Consider the following 20536-nt stretch of genomic DNA (forward strand, 5'->3'; position numbering starts at 1 on the left):
TCATCTGATATTTCAAGTATAAATGAGTTTTTTTCATGGCACATGGGAAACAATAAATAAAAACAATACAATTATTTGTATTCTCTTTTACTTTCTGTATAGATACAGACGTATTAATTGCAAATAGAACTCAATTGCAGTGGTCACATGAGCAGGTTTATTTTTATTGTTTTAAATTGTTCTTGGGTTCACCTCTGTAAATGCAGCACATACATTTATAAATCTATAATCTGATCACTGAATTTATGTAGAAACTTTATTTTACTTTAAATAGAAGTTGAATTCTCTTTTCAACAGGAACAATTATTCAAGGGGAATCAATAGACCAGACAAACCAAATTATATACAGAAAGAAATAGTGCTATAGCTGTTACGCAGGTCTGGCAGCATCTTCAGATCTTCTTGACCGTTGAAGACCAAAAACGTTGTCTGCCCATTTCCCTCCACAGATGCTGCCTGACCCGCTGAGTTCCTCCAGCACTGATTTTTGCTCAAGGTTCCAGCCTCTGCAGTCTTTTGTATCAGCTTTCTATACAGAAGTCTGATTCTACCATCCATGTGTTTGAGCTGGGATTCTACTCGGCTAAGCAACGTTTTGGTATTGATATAAGAACACAACAAAGTGTTTGTTTAGACAATGGAATAGAAACAGGTAACTTGCCAAATTATATAGGCTTGCTTCCAAACCATGGAATCTAGATCAGCAGCAGCTTGACATGTTATTGACATTTGATTTGTAGCTGATAATAAGGAATATCAAGACCAAGACAGCAAACATTAGCATCACATAGAGCCATACAGCATGCAAACATGCCCTTTGGCCCAACTTGTCCATGTTGACCAAGATGCCCCATCTGTACGTCCCACCTGCTCGTGTTTGGCCCATATCCCTCTTAAACCTTTCCTATCCATGTACTTGCCAACTACCTCCTCTGGCAGCTGGCTGAATATATCCACCACCCTCTGTATGAAAAACATGCCCCTCAGGCTCCTATTAAATCTTTCCTTTCTCACTTTAAACCAATTTTCTCTTGTTTTTGATTTAGCTACTCTGGATAAAAGGGTTTGTGTATTCACCGTATCTATTCCCCTCATGATTTCGTACACCTCTAATTCCCCTCATGATTTTAAACCTCTAAACTAGTATTCACAACTTGTTTACACAACAGGTATACATATCTTAACTAGTTTTACTAATAGTACCAATGAGTGCAGAAATCAGGCAGAGTGCTGAGCTAGCAAGAAGTCAGTTTCAAGCCCGGAGGCAGAGTAGCAGTGGAAATTTTAAAAGGAGCTGTTGGGAATAAATAAAGTAAAATGACCCATTGGGAATAAATAAAGTAGGCATGCAGGATCACATGATGTGCTATAACTAGATGATGTGGGGTCTGGTGGACACTATTGTGTTCCGGGTGATCACATCTGCAGCAAGTGTTAGTTGCTTGAGGAACTCAGGCTCAAAATTGATGATCTGGAACCTGAGCTTCATACAATGTGACACATCAGGGATGGTGAGAATTATCTGGACACTGTGTTTCTGGAGACAGTTGCACCCATTAGATTAACTACAGGTTGAAAAACAATTTTCAGGCAACTGATGGTCCACTCCCCGCCCCCCCCCCCCCCCCTCAAAACTACGAGAGTTCAGTCAAAATTCCTTGAGCAGCTACAGATGGCATTGTAAACTGAATGTGAATGGAATAACCTGCTGACCTATCTCCAACTCCCAGGCCTGTTAGAGGCTCAGCATCTAACCCCACTCACGACTTGCAAAGTGCACCAGTGAGCTCGTTTCTCGCTGTCGGCGCTGGCTTTATCCGCAACTCGCTTGACCACAGTCACCTGCTTCTCCCATCGCTCTGTCCAGTCGGCCTGTTCCCCCCATATTTTCACTGCCACCGCCGTCTCTTCCTTCTCCCCCAGAGTCACCAACATATTCCACCTTGGAAATGACAGCAGGTGAGAGGGGAGGGAGCCCCACAGTGACCGAGTGAATCCTGTCGTAGGCAGATGCCTGAAGAAAGCGCATCTTGTGTGGGGCTACAACGTGAGCCACAACAATATCCGTGTGAACTGGTGAAGAAGAGTTCGCTGATGCAGGCCAACGGCATTGGTGCCCAGTTTTAGAGTGAAACAAGCGACAACACACCCTCCGCTCGGGTCAGTTTACAGTAAACCCTCATTACAACAGACCATAGCGGAGGGAGTGGTATCCGTTATTGCCGATGATGGTTAATAAGGGACAAAGGGACACAAATTGCTGGAGAAATTCCATGGGTCAGAATCTCTGGAAAACACGGATAGGTGACATCAGGACCCTGTACCTGGACAGTAAACTGGACTGGTCCAGGAACGTTGAGGCCCTGCACAAGAAAAGACAGAGCCAACTGTACTTTTTGAGAAGGCTCCGCTCCTTCAACATCTGCTGTGAGATGCTGCAGATGTTCTACCAATCGGTGAAAGCCAGGGCCATCTTCTTCGCTGCCATGGCGCTAGGGCAGCAGGGCGAAGCCTGCGTACGCCAATAGGATCAACAAACTCACAAGGAAGGCTGGCTATGTCCTGGGGGCAGAGTGGGATTCTTGAGAGGTGGTCTTGGAGGGGAGGATTTACCTCAAACTGCGGAGCATCCCGGACAATACAGCTCACCCCCTCCATGACACACTGGTCAGCCTGAGGAGTACCTTCAGCAGCAGACTGGTTCCACCAATATGCAGGACAGAACACCACTGGAGATCCTTCTTCCCCGTGGCTATCAAACTTTACAACTCCTCCCACTTCTGTCATGGGGTAGACTAAGACTATGACTGACCCACCCCCCCCACCTCCTCAATCATTGCACATCCCCAAAGCCTTACCACTCGTCACTTTATTTTCATGTTTCATGTTGAAACATAGAAAATAGGTGCAGGAGGAGGCCATTTGGCCCTTCGAGCCAGCACTGCCATTCATTGTGATCACGGCTGATCATCCACAATCAGTAACCGGTGTCTGCCTTCTCCCCATATCCCTGGATTCCTCTAGCCCTTGGAGCTCTATCTAATTTTGTGTTTTTTATGACTGTTGGCAAATTAATTTCCCTCCTGGGATAAATAAAGTTCTATCATATCGTATCGTTTGATGGCTTACTAAGGCTTATTCCTTAGAGTTTAGGATTGAGAGGGGATTTCAGTCAAAGCTTCCAAATAATAAAATGCCTAAAAAGAGTAGAATTGGAGAGGTTTTCAGGAGTATAGGATCAGAGGGCAGAGCCTCAGAATAAAAGGTCATACCTTTAGAATGGAGATGAGGAGAAATTTCTTTAGCAAGAGGTTGGCGAATCTGTGGAATTCATTGCCACTGTTAACTGTGGAGGCCAAATCATTGGGTATTTTTTAAGTGGAGATTGATAGGTTCTTGATTATTAAGGAGCGTCAAAGGTTACATGGAGAAGGCAGAAGAATGGAATTGAGAGGGAAAATAGACGAGCCATGATCAAATTGTGGAGCAGACTCAATAGGCCGAATGGCCTAATTGTGCTCCTATCTCTTATGATTTCAAAGCTCTGGGTTTTGTGGGCTGTCAGTTCTTATATTCTTCTGTTACAAATAAATTAAATTGCTCTCATCAAAATGTCTTGGGTATGTATATTAAAACATTTGGAAGTTGCATACAGGAGGTGGCAGAAAGTTCATTTTAATTACATTTTAGTTCCATATTAATGAAAAAGTTAGAAATATAAAATATTTCTCAGCAAAGGAAATTAATGCAATTAATATTAGGACCAAGAAAATTGAAGCCAGACAAATAATTAAAGAGTAAAGAAAGCTGAGAAGTATACATCTGGATCAAAATATTAATCCATACTGGATAAGAAGTTTCTCTTTCCGGATGTGTTCGTGGAAAGATTAAATTCTTGGTAGTATGGGAAAATACTGCAGATCCAGGAAATATGAAATACAAAACAAAACTAATAATTCCTTGCAAGACAGACAACATCTATGAAGAAAGGGATAAAATAAATACTCGGGAATTGCAAATGACCTTAGTTTCTCACTCCACAAGAGTTCCTGAACATTGAACATTTTCAATTTAAAATTCCATCCCTGATGAATTCATTGCAGATGCTTCAATCAAATTTCAAATAATTTGTATTAAATACAATGTACTTTAAACATACAATATAACTATGTTTTACCTTTGTAAAGTCTATCTTTGAGATCTTTTTAGAATGGTCACAGTGATGCATTTTGTTGCAGAGATAAAGGCAAACTGCAGCCTGCACATTTTTATAGTGAATCAACTTTCCAGTGGTTGTTCCCAAAAGGTGATGATAAGGAATCTATATACTAATTTACAAAGTATTCAGAAATGTATGATCACATAATTTGTTTTATAGTTTCTACTGGTTTATTGGATTGTTGCCCTCAATTAGTTGAGAGAGCTTGATACTAGTGTGAGGGACGACAGACTTTTAATTACCAGGAAGAGAGTAATTTACCTTTCAACAAAGTGTAAGTAGTCAAAATTCTGATCTGAAATGTAATTTAACAATCACATAAAGATATGCATTTACCTGACCCTTGTCCCATCCCACACCTTACACTTTCATAACTTGTGACAACATTAGAGCACTGTACAGAAACAGCCCCTTCCGTCATCATGTCCATGCCAATCATTATACTTATCTACACTAGTCCCATTGGCCAGCATTATATCTGTAGCCCTCACTGCTTTGGCGATTCAGGTGCTTTTCCAGAAGCTTCGTAAATGATGCTGGATCATCTGCCTCCAGTATCAGTAATCCGTACGTTCCAGATTCAGATCACAATGTGCGTGAACAAAAAAATCTCCCTCGGGTTCCCTTTAAACATCTTATCCCTCACCTCATACCTGTGTCCTCCTGTTTTAGACATCCCCACTATTCACTAACAGATTTTTAACTAGAACCACACATTCCCTCAACTGTAAAGGAGCAAGCTTTGAAATGTTCTTACATTTTGAGGCATCAAAGATATCCTGTTTCACTGTTGCTCATAACTTGTTACTCATCCTCTCAAATGCAAAACAGATCGAAAGGATAGAAGTTTTTAAATTGCTGTGTCGGCACAGTGGCTATCACGGTTCTTTAATATTTCTTGTTAGATGACTGCCAACAGAACAAAAAAGCTGCTGGCAAATATTTTTTTAATGCAAATTTCTTCAGGGTCAAAGCAAATTTTGAATGCTGTTTAACAAGCTTTGCTGTTTTCAGTTATTCTTTTTCTTCGTAAAAAACATTTTACTGATGCTGCTAAGAATGTATATTATAATGAAGACATTTTTTGTCCTGAGGGGACTTGCATAGGAATAGCATTGTACTCAGAACCCATTAGGTTGAATGACAAGAACTTAAAACTTTTTACAAAAAAATAATCAATGTCATAAACAAGCCAAACCTTTGTTCTACGAAAATCAAAGCATTTGGAGAACTTCTGAAATAGCAGTTGTCCTTGTTGGTTTTGTGCTGTCAATCACAATTTTTTTCCCCAACTAAACACACCTTCAGAGTGATCGATATAAATAACATTCCAAGAAAGAAATATCAGATGTGGCATTTAAGAACAACTGAGTTTGCAGCTTATAGTGTGAATGAATAACTGAATAGGCCTTAACTAGTACTGAACCATGTTCTTCAGCTAAATAAATATAAATATGATTAACAAAGTTATTGCTCAAGTAAAATGTTCGAACAGTAAATTGGAATAGTAATTCACAAAAGTAAAATATATAGGACTTCAGAACAATTGTTGTCCAATAAATTTTCATAAATTTGTCTTACCTTAGATTATAAATAAGATCCAATTGAAGATTAAAATGATTTTGTTTGAATGATTTATTTCCCCATTTGCCATGTGCCAAGGGTTATTAATATGTTTTATATTGCTCAATGGAATATCAATTGCCATTCTAGCACCGCTAGTACTTTAGTATACTGCTACACAATTAGTATAAGGAATATAATCATATCCAGAGAGAATACAGGGAATAAGAGGCAGTGGTATATGCATGTGCACATGTAAACCTGTCACTCTTTGAGCTCGGGACTTTCTCGATAAAGAAAAAGCTGTTCATCAATGCAAGAAGAAGAGGAAGAATTTTACAAAGCAATATAGGCTACTGTACACCACCTGCAGGATGCAAATCAACAATACAAGTTAATTTCCTAATGTAGTCAATGATTCCACAAAAATCTAAGCTTTGTACAAACTTTGTGCCAGTTTATACTAAAAGTCTGGCACGGCTCAGTCAATAAAACCAAATTCTTTTTTCCATGTCAAAAATAAAGAAGCCATTGACTACAATTCCAAAATACCAACAACTTATGGTTTTATGCAGCATTGACATTTCTAGCTGAAAACTCTCACAAGTTACTACATTCAAATTAAATCTAGTATTAGTCCTGATTCTCTCCTGTTCCATTTCTTCCTTCCTTTTTAAAAAAAAGATATAGGGATTGATATAGGATGTGGCTGCAGAGGAAGCAATAACAAATTAATTTGTTGCAATTTTCATCTGCCACACAGATGAAAAATGAGGTGGTTCATCTAAACTTATGGATGAGGAATCACAGCTCATACTAAGTTGTGAACTTCCAAACTGGGAAGGGGAAGTACTGTGGGGGAAAGATCGGGATTGTGATAATACAGGGCAGGTTACTTCCTCATCCTTCCAGGGACCCTAGCAGTCCTCCCAAGTGCAACAGGGAGATGCAACATGCATCTCCTCGGACCTCATCTACTGCATTTAGTGTTCCCTATGTGACCTCCTTTACATCAGCAAAACTAGGCATAGATTCTGCAGGAGTGGTCTCTCCCACCCTATCCCCAGGTACCATCCCCTGCAACCGCAGGAGATGTTTCCATCTGTCACCACAACTCCTCCCTCACATACTTCCAGAGATACCAGCAGTTCTTCCTGGTGAGACAGATATTTACGTGCGCCTCCACTAACCTCATCTACTACATCTGGTGTTCCTTTACATTGGCGAGTCCGAGCGTAGACTCGGCATCCATTTTGCTGAACACTAGTGCTCAAGTCCGCCAAGATATCCTGGTTACTAACCATTTTATTTCCCCTTACCATTCTCATCCTGACCTTTGTCTTATCATTTCTGGCCTTCGTCCAACCATCTGCCTATGAAAAAGAAACCTCACCTGTATCCACCTATCACTCACCAAGCATTGTCATGCTCCTCTCTTCCAACTTTCCCCCCTCCTCCCACCACAATCAGCCTGAAGAAGGGCCCCGACTCAAAAAAATCACCTAACCTTGTTCTCCAGAGATGCTGCCTGTCCTGCTGAGTTACTGAAGTGCTTTTTGCCTTTCTTTCTCAGATTTGTTTCCTGGGTTAAACAGATTATCGGGAACAACTGGGTAGCTTCATTAGAGTTAAGAAGAATGACAGGTTACCTAATTAAATTTCAAGAGGGCCTATGAGTTTGTTCTTTCTTGTCAGGAAAACTAAAACAAAGAGGTAAAAATTTCAGAATAAAAGATGGACCATTTAAGACGTAGAAGAGGTGGAATTACGCCACTTGGAGGAATCGTTGGAATTCACTATCTGGGAGAACTGGTTGTTGTATAAAAGGAGAATCAAAAATTAAGGGGATCAGAACAAAAAGTGGAGCTGAGGTCAAGATCTAATCAAATATGATCATTTTGAAAGCTGGAACGGGTTTGTGGGGCATATAGCCTAATACTGTTCCTGTTTTTATGTTTTCACCTTATAACCGAACTTAAAATGTCAAAAGTGGAAAACAGAGTGTTTTCATTAAGAGTTAATTATATTGCTTAAGATAGACACAACATGCTGGAACAACTCAGTGGGTCAGGCAATATCTCTGGAGAGAAAGGATGGGTGACGTTTCGGGTTGGGAAGAAAGGTCCTTTTCGGGTCGGGAAGAAAGGTCCTGACCCGTTGAGCTATTCTAGCACGTTATGTCTATCTTCGGTATTCAGTTTCAGTTTAGTTTACTGTCACTTGTACCAAGGTACAGTGAAAAGCTTTTGTTGTGTGCTAACCAGTCAGCAAAAGGACAACACATGATTCCAATCGATCCATTTACAGTGTATAGATAAATGATAAGGGAATAATGTAAGATAACGACAGCAAAGTCTGATCAAGGATAGTCCGAGGGTCACCAAAGAGGTAGCTTGCTCCCTAATTGTGATAGGATGATTCAGTTGCTGATAAGAAATCATCCCTGAATCTGGTAATGTGCATTTTCACACCTATACTTTTTGCCTGATATATATATATATATATACAGTGCCCTCCATAATGTTTTGGGACAAAGTCCCATTATTTATTTATTTGCCTCTGTACTCCACAATTTGTGATTTGTAATAGAAAAAAATCACATGTGGTGAAAGTGAACAATGTCAGATTTTAATAAAGGCCATTTTGAAACATTTTGGTTTCACCATGTAGAAATTATAGCAGTGTTTATATATAGTCCCACCATTTCAGGGCACCATAATGTTTGGGACACAGCCATGTCTTGTAAATGAAAGTAGTCATGTTTAGTATTTTGTTGCATATCCTTTGCATGCAATGACTGCTTGAAGTCTGTGATTCATGGACATCACCAGTTGCTGAGTGTCTTCTCTGGTGATGCTCTGCCAGGCCTGCATTGCAGCCATTTTTACCTTATGCTTGTTTTTGGGGGCTAGTCCCCTTCAGTTTTCTCTTCAGCATATAAAAATGCTCACTTGGGTTCAGATCGGGTGATTGACTTGGCCACTCAGGAATTGATCATTTTTTAGCTTTGAAAAACTCCTTTGTTGCTTCAGCAGTATGTTTGGGATCATTGTCTTGCTGTAGAATGAACCGCCGGCCAATGAGTTTTGAGGCATTTGTTTGAACTTGAGCAGATAGGATGTGTCTATACACTTCAGAATTCATTATGCTACTACCATCGGCAGTTGTATCATCAATGAAGATATGTGAGCCAGTATCTTCAGCAGCCATGCATGCCCAGGCCATAACACCCCCACCACTGTGTTTCACAGATGAGGTGATATACTTTGGACCTTGGGCAGTTCCTTCTCTCCTTATACTTTGCTCTTGCCATCACTCTGATATGTTAATCTTCATTTCATCTGTCCACAAGACCTTTTTCCAGAACTGTGGTTGCTCTTTTAACTACTTCTTGGCAAACTGTAACCTGGCTATCCTATTTTTGCAGCTAACCAGTGGTTTGCATCTTGCAGTGTAGCCTCTGTATTTCTGTTCATGAAGTCTTCTGCGGACAATGGTCATTGACAAATCCACACCTGACTCCTGAAGAGTGTTTCTGATCTGTCGGACAGGTGTTTGGGGATGTTTATTTATTATAGAGAGAATTCTTCTGTCATCAGCTGTGGAGGTCTTCCTTGGCCTGCCAGTCTCTTTGTGATTAGTAAGTTCACCGGTGCTCTCTTTCTTCTTAATGATGTTCCAAACAGTTGATTTTGGTAAGCCTAAGGTTTGGCTGATGTCTCTAACAGTTTTATTCTTGTTTCTCAGTCACATTAGGGCTTCTTTGACTTTCATTGGCACAACTTTGGTCCTCAGATTGATAAACAGCAATAAAAGTTTCCAAAGGTGATGGAAAGACTGGAGAATAGACTTGGTGCTGAGAGCTCTCTTATACCTGCATTGAGGAGGCATTTAAACACACCTGAGCAATTACAGACACCTGTGAAGCCATGTGTCCCAAACATTATGGTGCCCTAAAATGGGGGGGGGGGGACTATGTATAAACACAGCTGTAATTTCTACATGGTGAAACCAAAATGTATAAAATTGGCCTTTATTAAAATCTCTCAATGTGCACTTTAACCACAAGTGATTTTTTTCTATTACAAATCTCAAATTGTGGAGTACAGAGACAAATAAATTAATGATGGGTCTTTGTCCCAAACATTATGGAGGACACTGTACATGTATTTGCCAGCATCTGTAGTTCCTTTCTACACTACTAATTATATTGCTTGTATAATGCAACTAATAAACAACTTTTTCAAGGTGTGATAGCTAGCATTGCCTTCAGAACTGGTCATTACATGTTTCATTACAACTGTATTGAATAATCCTTCATCGTCACTGAAGTAGAATGTTATAAGTAATCAATCAGATCAACCAACATGAAAAGATTGAGCAAAAAATAAAGTGTTGTACAATTTCAGGGGGTTTATGGAGGGAATGGACAGACAATGTTTCGCGTCAGGACTCAGACTGATGGAGTAGGCAGGAGAAAGCTGGAAAACAGATGCGAGTATGGGGCAAAGCCCAGTAAGTGATACGTATATACAGGTGAGGATTGGCAGGAAGATGGAGGAAGTGACAAAGGCTGGAGGTGAAAAGGAAAAAGCATGTCCCCTCCTCTTACTGCTCATCTGCCATTCCTGAGACCCATATTCCCCTTCTATCCCTCTCCTTCCTGTTCCCTTCCACCCATACTGCTCCCACCAGCTTTACATTCCACTGCTCCTTTTCTTTTCTTATCTGACACCCTTTTGTTTCCTTTTCACCTCTATCCTTTCTCCCCTGTACTCCAACAACCCGAACATTTTCGCTCAGTCCGCCTGGACCTACCTTAATTCCCCTTCCCATTCCCACACTGACCTTTCTGTCCCAGGCCTCCTCCATTATCAGAGGGAGGTCAAACGCAAATTGGAGGAACAACATCTCATATTTCGCTGGGGCAGCTTACAACCAAGTGGTATGACTATTAAGTTCTCTAACTTCAAGTAACCCTTGCATTCCCTCTCTCTCCATCCCACCCCCACCCAAGTCGTACCAGCTTCAAAGTTGTCTTGTTGAGACTCATTGTCAATAGACAATGGACAATAGGTGCAGGAGTAGGCCATTCGGCCCTTCGAGCCAGCACCACCATTCAATGTGATCATGGCTAATCATTCTCAATCAGTACCCCGTTCCTGCCTTCTCCCCATACCCCCTGACTCTGCTATCCTTAAGAGCTCTATCTAGCTCTCTCTTGAATGCAGTCAGAGAATTGGCCTCCATTGCCTTCTGAGGCAGAGAATATACAGATTTACAACTGTCTGACTGAAAATATTTTTCCTCATCTCCGTTCTAAATGGCCTACTTGTCTGTACTTGTTCTCACAACTAATAATGGCTTGTTTCCTTTATCATGGTTACTTTTTTGCATAACTTTCATTCATTTGTTCTACATCTCTCTACATAACCGTCTACATTTTTTGTTTCCCTTTCCCTGACTCATAGTCTGAAGAAGGGTCTCGACCTGAAACGTCACCTATTCCTTTTCTCCAGAGATGCTGTCTGACCCGCTAAGATACTCCAGCTTTGTGTGTCTATCTTCCGTTTAAACCAGCATCTGCAGTTGCTTCCTACACATTGAGTCTGAAGTAAGGTCCAGACCCGAAACCCCACTTTGTGTTTTGCTCATTATTCCAGCATATGCGGTTTCTTGCGTCAGCATGGAAACATTACTTTTCCAATGTCATGTTACCATTTTTTTCAGTCCCAATCCCCCTTACACATTTACAGAAACTTTTCACAAGGCAATAAAGTTTAACATTTTAGCATTTTTATATAAATTCAGTTTCATGTATTCATTACAAGGTATGAAATAAACATGATCTTTGAAGTGCTGCAAAAAATGCTTATGGCTTGTTGTACTCACCAGGAACATGGACCTGAAGCTTTTGAGATCAGTGAAGAATTCATCTAAGCTGACAGCGTTGGAATCAAAGACAAAGTATTCTCCCAGTCCTTTGTATAACTTCATCATATTTCCATGCATGTTTGAAAGTTTCTCATACTGCTCTCTTGCGTGCTTGGCGAAACTGTGAAATCTGATTAAGGAATTTGTAACCAGGTGGAAATAACTGCCTATACTAAAATCAAATTGCAATTTTAATTATTGTCTTCTCAGTAATTATACTATTGACTGTTCCTTCGGGAGTAAACAGGACCTCCCCACTTAGACATTTCTATGAGATGATAATAAAGAACAATTTCCTATCAAAGCAAATCAACATTTATGCCCCTACCTTATTCATAAAACAGTTGATACTGCAAACTTAACCATATTTCTATTAATTTTAATAAACTTTTTTATGCATGTTTCCCGTTCAAAGTTTTTTACTCAAAAGTAAATTTAATGTTTGAGAAAGAAACATAAAGGTTAAAATCGAGAATGAACAAATGTCATCACAATACAAGTGCACAGATGTATGGGGAAAAGCAGAGTTTAAAAAAAATTAAAGATTACCATATACTCAGAAACCGCTAGGGTAGTTATAAATATAAAAATAAACTTACTTCTTAATAGTGGAATTCATCCTTATATGGTGTATGCTCGTGTTGGGCAAGGACAATCAAGAATACACAGAGGCAATGCTGTCCATTATTGCCGATTGTCTGTTATAACCGAGTGACAGGGATAACAATTAACTCAAACAAGCGGGAATGCACTTGCCCAGGAGAGGTGGAGCCTCCAGCTACACGTGGTGCGCCAGGGACAGGTCCAGTGCACATGTCGCCTTCATGTTGATCGTTCTCTCTGCTCCAGCAACCAGAAGTATGGAACATGGCGCCATGTCATTGGGTAACTGGCGAAAGTAGGGTGGGGCAGTGCAATGTGAGCCCGCCTCACTGTAACTGAAATCTGCAATTTGGAGGTCCATTACTGCGAGAGTTTAAATGGTACCTTTGTTTGCCTTCTCATGTGGATAAAACAGATCCAATAATTTAGTGTCTATTTCTCGTGGACTATTACTAAATTCCCCTAATACCATCAGTAAAACACCATATTTCTACATTGGGAAGTCATAATACTTCAGTGACTGAGAAAATGTTTAAGACAATAGATAATAGGTAGAGGCCATTCAGCCCTTCGAGCCAGCACCGCCATTCAATGTGATCATGGCTGATCATTCTCAATCAGTACCCCATTCCTGCCTTCTCCCCATACCCCCTGACTCCGCTATCCGTAAGAGCTCTATCTAGCTCTCTCTTGAATGCATTCAGAGAATTGGCCTCCACTGCCTCCTGAGGCAGAGAATTCCACAGATTCACAACTCTCTGACTGAAAAAGTTTTCCTCATCTCAGTTCTAAATGGCCTACCCCTTATTCTTAAACTGTGGCTCCTTGTTCTGGACTCCCCCAACATTGGGAACATGTTTCCTGACTCTAACTTGTCCAACCCCTTAATAATCTTATACGTTTCGATAAGATCTCCTCTCATCATTCTAAATTCCAGTGTATACAAGCCTAGTCGCTCCAGTCTTTCAACATATGACAGTCCCGCCATTCCGGGAATGAACCTAGTGAACCTATGCTGCACGCCCTCAATAGCAAGAATATCCTTCCTCAAATTTGGAGACCAAAACTGCACACAGTACTCCAGGTGTGGTCTCACTAGGGCCCTGTACAACTGCAGAAGGACCCCTTTGCTCCTATACTCAACTCCCCTTGTTATGAAGGCCAACATTCCATTGGCTTTCTTCACTGCCTGCTGTACCTGCATGCTTCCTTTCAGTGACTGATGCACTAGGACACCCAGATCTCGTTGTACGTTCCCTTTTCCTAACGACACCATTCAGATAATAATCTGCCTTCCTATTCTTACCACCAAAGTGGATAACCTTACACTTATCCACATTAAACTGCATCTGCCATGCATCCGCCCACTCACACAACCTGTCCAAGTCACCCTGCAACCTCATAGCATCTTCCTCACAGTTCACACTGCCACCCAGCTTTGTATCATCTGCAAATTTGCTAATGATACGTTGAATCACTGTAAATCCCCCCCTCCAAATGGCTGCCTTAACCAATCCTTCCCCGGCATATGCTTCATCTAACTGCTGGCTTCTTCAATAAGTGAGAAAATTGTGCAGGGCTAATAGACCCCAGTTGCTTCTCCATGAAAGGAGGCTGCATGGTCAGTTTTAGGCTGACCTTGGGGCGCTCATTGATGCTGAGCACACAATGCTGAATACAGAACCAGGTCTGGGCCAGAAGAAAATCCTGACAAATTTCTACCTTAAGCATATTTAATGGATTTGCATTCTTCGCAAAACAGATGACCTAATGGTTCACCATTCTCGATACACAATAATGTATTCCAAAAAGGGCATCGCCCTGAAAGTAAGAAGCCAAGACTGAACTAAATTTGGAAAACATTCATTACAAAATCTTTTAATTGGTAATTACACTGGGTGGCACTCCTTTACACTTATCACCCCATTCATATAACAATTTCTTTACCCTATTCACCCCATTCATTCAATTTAACTACAATATATTTCAACTAATGAAGTTAGTAATAGGAGTGTGCAGAATTCTTCTTCCTTTTGTTGTGCATTTTTGCCCCACTAAAGGTTTTCCCACTTTGGACTCCATTCTAAGATAAAGCATGCAGCATTAGCAAGCTTAAAAGCTTGCTAATGCTGCAACGTCCTGTATGATGATGTGTCACCATAGGTCAATGCTGCACAGTAGCTAATTTTCTTTTCATTAAGGATATATTTTGATTAATTTACTATAATTCAGAAAGTAATCTCCAAGAAGATGTGGTGCTCAGTAGGGAAACCACACTGGTGTTTTCCCACAGAATGGAGAAAGATACTGAGTACTAAGGATTTGTACAAACATGCTGAATTAGTACACTGACCTGTTAACCAATTTTCTCAGAAGATATAGACAGAAATCGCTGGAGTAATTCAGCAGGTCAGACACCATCTCTGGAGAAAAGGAATAGGAGATGTTTCGGGTCGAGAACCTTCTTCAGACTTGACCCGAAACATCATCTATTTCTTTTCTCCAGAGATGCTGTCTGACCCGCTGAGTTACTCCAGCTTTTTGTGTCTATCTTCGGTTTAAACCAGCATCTGTAGTTCCTTCCTACAAACCTATTTTCTCATTCAGAAATTGATTTGCTATGCATTTCTATCATTTTGTATTTTGTACTTAACACACCCATATCTGAATTTATTTTGAACACAAAATTTCCTTTGTGCAAGTTTAAAAGTACCAGAATCAGTATAACGTCCAGGCCACTTGTGAACTGTTCAGTCAATGCCCAATTTAATGTTCTTAGGATAACAAAGAGGCAAAGCCACGCACAAGCAAAAGTCTGAAATTGTGTTCTATAATCATATGAGATCAAACTGAATCTGAATATTTGCAGTAGGTTTGGTAAAAAGGTTTAAATAATGCTTCTATTGATTAAACAAGGCACCTGACATGTATCAACCTAACATTCTTTGCTTAAAAGCATCCAACTGAACGACAGTGCATTATGGAAACAAAGCATTTGCATTATAACATCCCAAAGCACTTCACAGCCTATAAGGTATTAAAAAAACAGAAAATACTGGAAACATGCATGAAATCAGGCATCTTGGATTCTGAAGTGTCAGGCAAGGAGGCATAGCTAGAGGTTCCACACACAGTAAAAGAATGAATGTCCAGCTACTTTGTTCTGTTGCTATTGGTTGGGAGGCAGATATGGTTGTATCGCAGTTAAAGCACTGTGGTCTTTTTGGAGCATCTTCCGTATCCAATTTGAGAGAACAGATAGTAATTGGAATGTCAACATAAAAACATTGTTTTAATGGTTAGAGCATATCAATGCACCATTCATAACTACTAGCTAGCTTCAGGAAAAGAAGTTAAGGAAATACTCCAATATGTCATTGCAGCTGACTTAAATGTGTGATTTTATTTATGTACTAGACCAAGAGGACCTGTTGGGCACAAACTTCTCCTGCATTGATGCAGCACCCTCTCCTCCCCCACCCCCCCCATCACCCCCTCCCTCCTCTCTCCCTCCTTCCCCCCTCTCCCTCTCCCACTCTCTCTCCCTCCCCAATCCCCCCTCCCATCCCCCTCCATCTCCCCTCTCTCCACCCTCCTCTCCCTCCACCCTCCTCCCCTCCCATCCCTCCCCTCCCTCCCTCCACCCCCCCTTCCCCTCCCCATGCCCCCCTTGCCCTCCCCCCCAGTCACCCACTCTATCCCCCTCAACCCCCCTTATTCCCCCCCTCCCTCCCCCCTCCCTCCCCAGACGATGCCGAGTGGAAGGGAGAGAGTCCTGTCCTGTCCTGTCCCATCCCGGTGCGGGGGTTCAGTGCGGTGGGTAGACGGCAGCGCCTCTCCCACTGACGGCCTTCGGGTTGATGCCGCTGGACTCTCCCCCCGCCTCCCAGCCCGGACGGCCGCCGATGCCACTGGACTGGACGGTGTGGGGAAGGTTCTGAGCTGGCCGGGGAAAAGAGGGGGGGACGGGGGAGCCGAAGGCAGGCCCAGCGCCAGGCCTCGGCCTCACCGCCGCTGCTGCCGCCTTTCCCCTTGGCCCACCTCAGGCTCGCGGTTAGCAGGTCACCTCCAGGCCCAGGCCCAGGCTGCTTCCCCCGGCACCAGGCCTGGCATGCCTACCACTTCGGAGCCGCCAACCCACCCCCAAGAGACAGACGAACGATCCCTGCTCGTCCCGAGATCAACGGGCCCCAACCGCGCATGCGCGGACGCGTTTGATCTGTGCATGCGCTGATGCGGCGGTCATCTTACGTAAGTACCAGATTAACGGGACCCCAACTGCACATGCGCGGTTTAAAAAAGTTTAAAATGTGAATGAATGACTTTTAAAATATAACACCGATTTCAATGAAACTTCTACCATGGGACCACGGGTCAGTAAAGTGGGCCTAAAATTGTTGCGCTATCGTGTACCATTTTGGCTGTAGTTCAGGAACAAACAAACAAACGAGAGTTTTAGTATATAGATAACGATGCACAGAGGCAGTCTGGATAGAAATTTTGAATAAATGAGATGCAGCTTGATTAAGCTCCATGTAACACATGTATTAGCCTGCACGTGTTGTGGTGGACTTGTTAAGTATCCAGAGCTTGATCTCTTAGTTAGATTCTTACACCTTTCCATGTGGAACTTCAGCCGTCATTGATTTTCTCACGCAATCTGATGAATTATACAAATCAGGGTCCTTAATAATGAAAGATGAGAAGTTGTGAGTGGGGAAGAATGGGAAATAAGCATCTGTGTACAAAAAAGGATTATGCTGCTGGCAGTTAACAATGAGCTGAAATAACACTGGACTAAATGCAACTGGTGTTTCTTGTTGCAGAATGCTCCAATTACAAAGGTATAATCATAAAATTATTCAACAGAACTAAAGCAAAATTATGTGGGAATGAAGTGGCATATAGAATATAAATGTTATTTTGTTTTAGGGGAGTAAAAATTAAATTGACATTTCAAACTATTCTACATTACAAATATTATTTTGACATGAAAATGATAATTGTTCCAATTACAGCATAATTAAACGTTGAGGTCTGCTCACTGTGCAATGCTGAAGACTTGTCTGATTAACAAAAACAAATCTTCATACATAACTGTATAAAAATTATCAGCATTGCACTTTAATAATAAAGTCCTTTTATCTTGTCAGCACAGTCCAATCACCTACAATGCAGAAGAAACTCCATCTGCATGGAGTTCCTCACCATATGCTCTGAACAAGTAGTTATTACTGTCATACAGACAGACACATAGCCAGAAAGCACACAATCTGAAGGGTGATTTTTGGTGGCAAAGCAGGAATTCTGTTCCAGTGCATCAGAAGAGCTGATTGAACCACTTCAAATAGTGTAAAGGGATCTTATATATTGCCCTGAACTGAAAGGTGGAGATGATTTAACTTCATATTTGAAAGACAGCTTCTCTGACAATATACTAACTCAATATTATACTGTTGTCAGATAGATTACACACCCAAATTCAATGTTCGCTGAAGACACAACACTGAATTGTTGGTGAGAATTTATAAACCAAGCCAAGCTGACACATGATACAATACTCGACATAAAAAGCTACAAAATATGTTGCTGAGGATGAGGGGTAATCTAAAGGAGGTGTATAAGATCCTGAGGGGGATAGGTCAATGCAGTCTTTTACCCAGAGTAGGGGAATCAAGAACTAGAGGACATAGGTTTAAGGTGGGAGGAGAAAAAATAGCAGGAACCTGAGGGGCAACTTTTTCACACAGAGGGTAATGTGTACATAGAATGAAGTGCCAGACATTTTTGGACAGGCACATGGACAAGAAAGTTTAGAGGGATATGGGCCAAACGCAGGCGATTGGGCATCTTGGTCAGCAAGGGCTAGATGGGCCGAGGGGCCTGTTCCCATGCTGTATGACTCTATATATAAAATTTATGGTTGCAGAACTGCACTTTTGATGTGGAATGCATGATATGTATTCATGACCATTTAAACAGATGAAAGCAGATTTAAATGTTCATATTAATTTGACTCATAGATATATTTAGTAACATATAATAAGAAAACTGTACGATAATACCAAGCTCTCTTCAACTATTCATGTTTCAATATTCAACACATCAAATATGCTAATTAGATGGAAAATGTCACCCAAAAGTACAATAGAGAATCAACATGTTAAAAGCTGGTTCTTTTCACCGTAACATTCTAACCAACAATTTTCTTTCCATCACCCCTTTTCCACTCCAGTAGCATGTGGTTACATCTCATGCTGGGGTACAGTTCTACAGGAGCTTGGAGATTGTAATAAATGAGGTGTACATTAAGTGACAGCTTCTGAGCCACATTCCACCTTGATTCAGCATCCATTAATGCAGCTCCCAGCAGGGGTCAGTAGATAGGAACCAGGAACAGATTTTTTTAAAATTCGTCTCAGTTCAGGGCAGTGAAGCTCATTTAAGTATTCCATCCATCACTTGCTCAAGTTCAATGAACTCAGCACAAATAGTGTCTACTCTTTTCATGCAATCAAACCTATATTTAAACCCACAGCATGTGCCTTTGAAAAGGTATTGACATGTTCGGTGTTCAGACAAGGACCATGCGCTTGATACATTTAGGAAGCCTGTTTTTATAATGAGCATAAAGGGCATTAAAATTAGGTGGATTTTTTTCCCTCCACGCCATTAAAGAAATGGCAGAGGAGTTGAATGACTGTTTTACATCAGTCTTCACAGTGGAAGACACCAGCAATGTGCCTGAAATTCAAGCAAGTCAGGGGATGGAAGTTAGTGGAGTGACTATTACGAGGGAGAAGGTGCTTGGGAGGCTGAAAAGGCTGAAGGTGGATAAGTCACCTGGGCCGGATGGACTGCACCCTAGGGTTCTGAAAGAAGTGGTTTTGGAGATTGTGGAGGCATTGATAGTGATATTTCAGGAATCACTAGTCAGGAGTAGTCCCAGTTGATTGGAAAATTGCCAATATTACCCCGCTGCACAAAAAGGGAGCAAGGCAGAATAATGGGAACTATACTCTGACTTCGGTGGTTGGTAAGATTTTAGAGTCTATTATAGAGGTTACTGAGTACTTAGAAGTTCATGATAAAATAGGCCAAAGTCAGCATGCCTTTGTGAAAGTAAATAGCAGAACAGACAAAGCAGAGTCAGTGGATGTTGTTTACTTAGATTTTCAGAAAACCTCTGATAAGGTGCCACAGATTAGGCTGCTTAGGAAGATGTGAGCCCACAGTATGAAAGGGCAGATAGTAGCATTGATAGCAGGTTGGCTGGATGGCAGAAGACAAAGTGTGGCAAAAAAGGGGGCTTTTTCTGGTTAGCTGCCAGTGACTAGTGAGTTCCTCATTATTATTATTATCTCATCTTACCGTTTGTTAATTTAGTATATCATTGATGATTATATTTTTATTTGTATGTTATTGCATTAATGGGCTTGTAAGGCATCAGCAAGTAAAAATGTCATCGTCCATTGTGCATAAACACTCTTGACATATCTAAACTACCCACAGCATTCTAAATAATATCTTGCCAAAATCCTGTGGTTTAAGCAAAGCGTTTTGTAGTTTGGTGCTTGAAACAGCCAACATGCATACCATTATCTTCCAAATCGTTTGCTGTACATTAGTGTTTATTTTATGTACCATGAGACAAACACTCGAAGGTCCCACCACGAATGTTTTTCCTGTTTTTCTCCATTTCATAACTAAAATGTTCCTATTTATCCTGTCAACATGCATAAAGTTCAATTTTCCTACATTACTCCACCACTTTCTTGCTTGCTTTGTCTCTTGATTTCTATTTGTAGATTAACTGCTTCCATCCCATACTGTAGTTTCACTCTTAGCTTTTAATTATTGGCAAAGTTGGATATCTAAAATTATTTTTCTTCTCAATTAAATCATTAATATAAATCATGAACAGTTGAAGGCCAAGTAATGTTCTCTGTTCCTATGGACAGCCACAAAATGAAATTAATCTATTTATTCCCACACTCTGCTTCTTTTAACCAATCCTCTAGTCATGATTAGAAACAAAATGCAGGAGTAACTCAGAGGGCCAGGCAGCATCTCTGGAGAAAAAGGATGAGTGACGTTTTAGATCGACCCTTCTTCCCCTCTGAAGAAGGGTCCTGACCCGAAACGTCACCCATCCTTTTTCTCCAGACTTGCTGTCTGACCTGCTGAGTTACTCCAACACATTGTTTCTTTCCTCTA

At 41.1% G+C, this 20536-nt stretch overlaps 1 protein-coding gene across 9 annotated transcripts in view; it reads right to left on the reverse strand.

The window, feature by feature from the left end:
* Positions 1 to 20536, reverse strand: part of diaph2 (diaphanous-related formin 2) — a 448875-nt gene that overhangs the window by 117948 nt on the left and 310391 nt on the right. For all 9 annotated transcript variants that reach the window (XM_078412289.1, XM_078412288.1, XM_078412284.1 and 6 more), the window contains one exon: positions 11675 to 11838. In XM_078412289.1, coding sequence (XP_078268415.1) covers positions 11675 to 11838 — 164 coding nt within the window. The remainder of the gene's footprint in view (positions 1 to 11674; positions 11839 to 20536) is intronic.

The sequence above is a fragment of the Rhinoraja longicauda genome, chromosome 15 (assembly GCF_053455715.1).
Source record: "Rhinoraja longicauda isolate Sanriku21f chromosome 15, sRhiLon1.1, whole genome shotgun sequence".
Classification (NCBI taxonomy): domain Eukaryota; kingdom Metazoa; phylum Chordata; class Chondrichthyes; order Rajiformes; family Arhynchobatidae; genus Rhinoraja; species Rhinoraja longicauda.